This window comes from Silurus aristotelis (genome assembly GCF_946808225.1).
Source record: "Silurus aristotelis genome assembly, chromosome: 9".
Classification (NCBI taxonomy): domain Eukaryota; kingdom Metazoa; phylum Chordata; class Actinopteri; order Siluriformes; family Siluridae; genus Silurus; species Silurus aristotelis.
The window spans coordinates 30,538,453-30,541,316 of NC_139582.1; the positions used below are offsets into that span (position 1 = coordinate 30,538,453).

Consider the following 2,864-nt stretch of genomic DNA (forward strand, 5'->3'; position numbering starts at 1 on the left):
GTGATAATGACAATGTCTATAGCAGACCTTTGTCTCACTCTCTCTTTCTCCTTCTCTCTGTCTCCCCCTATCTATCTCTTTTCATCTCTCTCTCTCTCTCTCTCTCTCTCTCTCTCTCTCTCTCTCTCTCTCTCTCTCTCTCTCGGAGTGTCAGTCCCAGAGGGAACGCTCTCGGTTGGTGATCAAACCCTCTAGAGTCTGGTATTGATCTGGGGGAGGAGGTGAAACCCGTTTGTTTTTCCTCCCACTGTGGATTGAATGTAACCTCTGTCTCTGGCGACTCCAGATCAATTCCAGAGATGTCAAAATAAGACAAACAAAAAGAGAGAGGGAGAGAGAGAATAGAAGAAGGAGAAGAAAAAGAAAAAGAGACAGCGTTGTAAATCAAACCGAGACGCTGAGTATGGCTTCACTACGGAGAAGACGTGGGACGGATATCAGTTCATCGTTCTATCAGTTCATCATTCTATCAGTTCATCATTTATTCAGTTTTCAACTGCTACATTTCCACATCACTTTCAGCACTCAGGACTGTTCCATTCCATCATCAATTACTCCATACTGTTCCTGATTACTGATTTATACTCACCTCTCTTTTTTCATCTCCTCAAACATCTCCTATAAGCATCTCATCCAAACACTCCCAGAAGAGTGGAGCTCGTCAGAAAAGGAAAGACTTCGTATGGAACGAGGTGTTCAAAAAGCACAAGCAGGTGTCCACAAACTTTTGGCCTCATAGTTTATTAATAAGAAAATAGAGGTTCAGATTGTTTTATTAAAAAAAGCTAAAGTTGGAAATGGAAATAGAAACATTAATAATTAAAGTGTAAATAATAATAATAATAATAATAATAATAATAAAGTTCTCACTGCCTCTGTTTGGTTCCATGTTGGAGCTGCAGTGTGTGGGAGCAGTTTCCCCTCTACATCTCCTTAATCACACACACCTGATTCTGCTCAGCCGCTCATTAATACACACTCCAAACCTCGAGATCCAACCAGGTGCAGCCCCACACACGTCCATTTACATTCTCCTGCTTCTCCTTCTCCTACTTCTCCTACTTCTTCTTCTCCTCCTTCAACTTCTACTTCACCTTCTTCTCCTCCTTCTTTACCTTCTTCTTCTCCTCCGTTAACTTCTCCTTCACCTTCTCCTACACCTTCACCTTCTTCTTCTCCTCCTTCTTCTTCTCCTCATTTAACTCTTCCTTCACCTTCTCCTTCTTCCCCTACTTCTTTTCCTACTTCTTCTTCTTCTTCTTCTTCTCCTTCACTGTTTCTATTCATTAAAATTCCAGGTTTTGCACAGGAGACTTTTATTTGTAACTGTTTCTATGTTGTTGTATCAGTCACATCTCCATAACATTCTGTCTCCTAGAAATCCAGTCTAGAAACCGCTACCATGTGAGGAATGTGTCCAGCATCTTCTCCCTCAGTGGTGAGGTGAGAGTGGAGATCCTCACTGTTCCTGCTTCTGTATGTAAAGCTGCAATACAGCCTTCAGATCACAACTCCAACTTCATTTATTATTCTTTATTCACTTCCTAATGTCTGCTGCTGATATGAATGTGTGTGTGTGTGTGTGTGTGTGTGTGTGTGTGTGTGTGTGTGTGTGTGTGTGTAAAACTCACTCCAGCGTAATCCTCGTGTCGGTACTGTTTCCAGTCGTGTCCTGTGTCACTGCACATCAGTGTGAATCTCGTCACCCAATCAGAGCTGCCGGAGACACCCTGCGTCGCCACGGCAACGATCTCCATCCTCTCACGCAGGTCCACCTGCAACCAGTGCAGCTGGTCTGAATGATCAGGCCTCCAACCTCCACCTCCTGATACACACACACACACACACACACACACAAATAGAAAAAGTGTGATCATTCTGCTGCCACATCTACACACACCTACAGACAATTCCACACATCTACACACACCTACAGACAATTCCACACATCTACACACACATACTACACAAAGGTACACACACTACACACACCTACACACAATTCCACACACACACAATTACACACACACACACACACACACACACACACACACACACACACACACACACAATTACACACATACTAGATAGAGAGAAAGAAGGAGAAAGGGAGTGTAATACAGGATAGATAGAGAGAGGGAGAGAGGGAGTGTAATACAGGATAGATAGAGAGAAAGAGGGAGAGGGGGAGTGTAATACAGGATAGATAAAGAGAAAGAGGGAGAGAGGGAGTGTAATACAGGAAAGATAGAGAGAGAGAAAGAGGGAGAAAGGGAGTGTAATACAGGATAGATAAAGAGAAAGAGGGAGAGAGGGAGTGTAATACAGGATAGATAGAGAGAAAGAAGGAGAGAGGGAGTGTAATACAGGATAGATAGAGAAAAAGAAGGAGAGAGGGAGTGTAATACAGGATAGATAGAGAGAAAGAGGGAGAGAGGGAATGTAATAAAGGATAGATAGAGAGAGAGAGAGGGAGAAAGGGAGTGTAATACAGGATAGATAGAGAGAAGAGGAGAGAGGGAGTGTAATACAGGATAGATAGATAGAGAGAGAGAGAGGGAGTGTAATACAGGATAGATAGATAGATAGAGAGAGAGAGAGGGAGTGTAATACAGGATAGATAGAGAGAAAGAGGGAGAGAGGGAGTGTAATACAGGATAGATAGAGAGAAGAGGGAGAGGGGGAGTGTAATACAGGATAGATAGAGAGAAAGAGGGAGAGAGGGAATGTAATAAAGGATAGATAGAGAGAGAGAGAGGGAGAAAGGGAGTGTAATACAGGATAGATAGAGACAGAGGGAGAGAGGGAGTGTAATACAGGATAAATAGAGAGAAAGAGGGAGAGAGGGAGTGTAATGCAGGATA

The 2,864-nt window shown here is 43.1% G+C and overlaps 1 protein-coding gene across 2 annotated transcripts in view; it reads right to left on the minus strand.

The window, feature by feature from the left end:
• Positions 1-1,835, minus strand: part of cntnap5b (contactin associated protein family member 5b) — a 26,902-nt gene extending 25,067 nt beyond the window's left edge. The window contains exon 1 of one of the 2 annotated variants that reach the window (XM_083551167.1): positions 1,632-1,835. In XM_083551167.1, coding sequence (XP_083407293.1) covers positions 1,632-1,757 — 126 coding nt within the window. In that variant the 5' untranslated portion in view covers positions 1,758-1,835. Of the gene's footprint in view, positions 1-870; positions 915-1,631 lie in introns of those variants that run through there. The other variant, XM_083551168.1, reaches the window with a different exon arrangement.
• Positions 1,836-2,864: the final 1,029 nt, after the last annotated feature.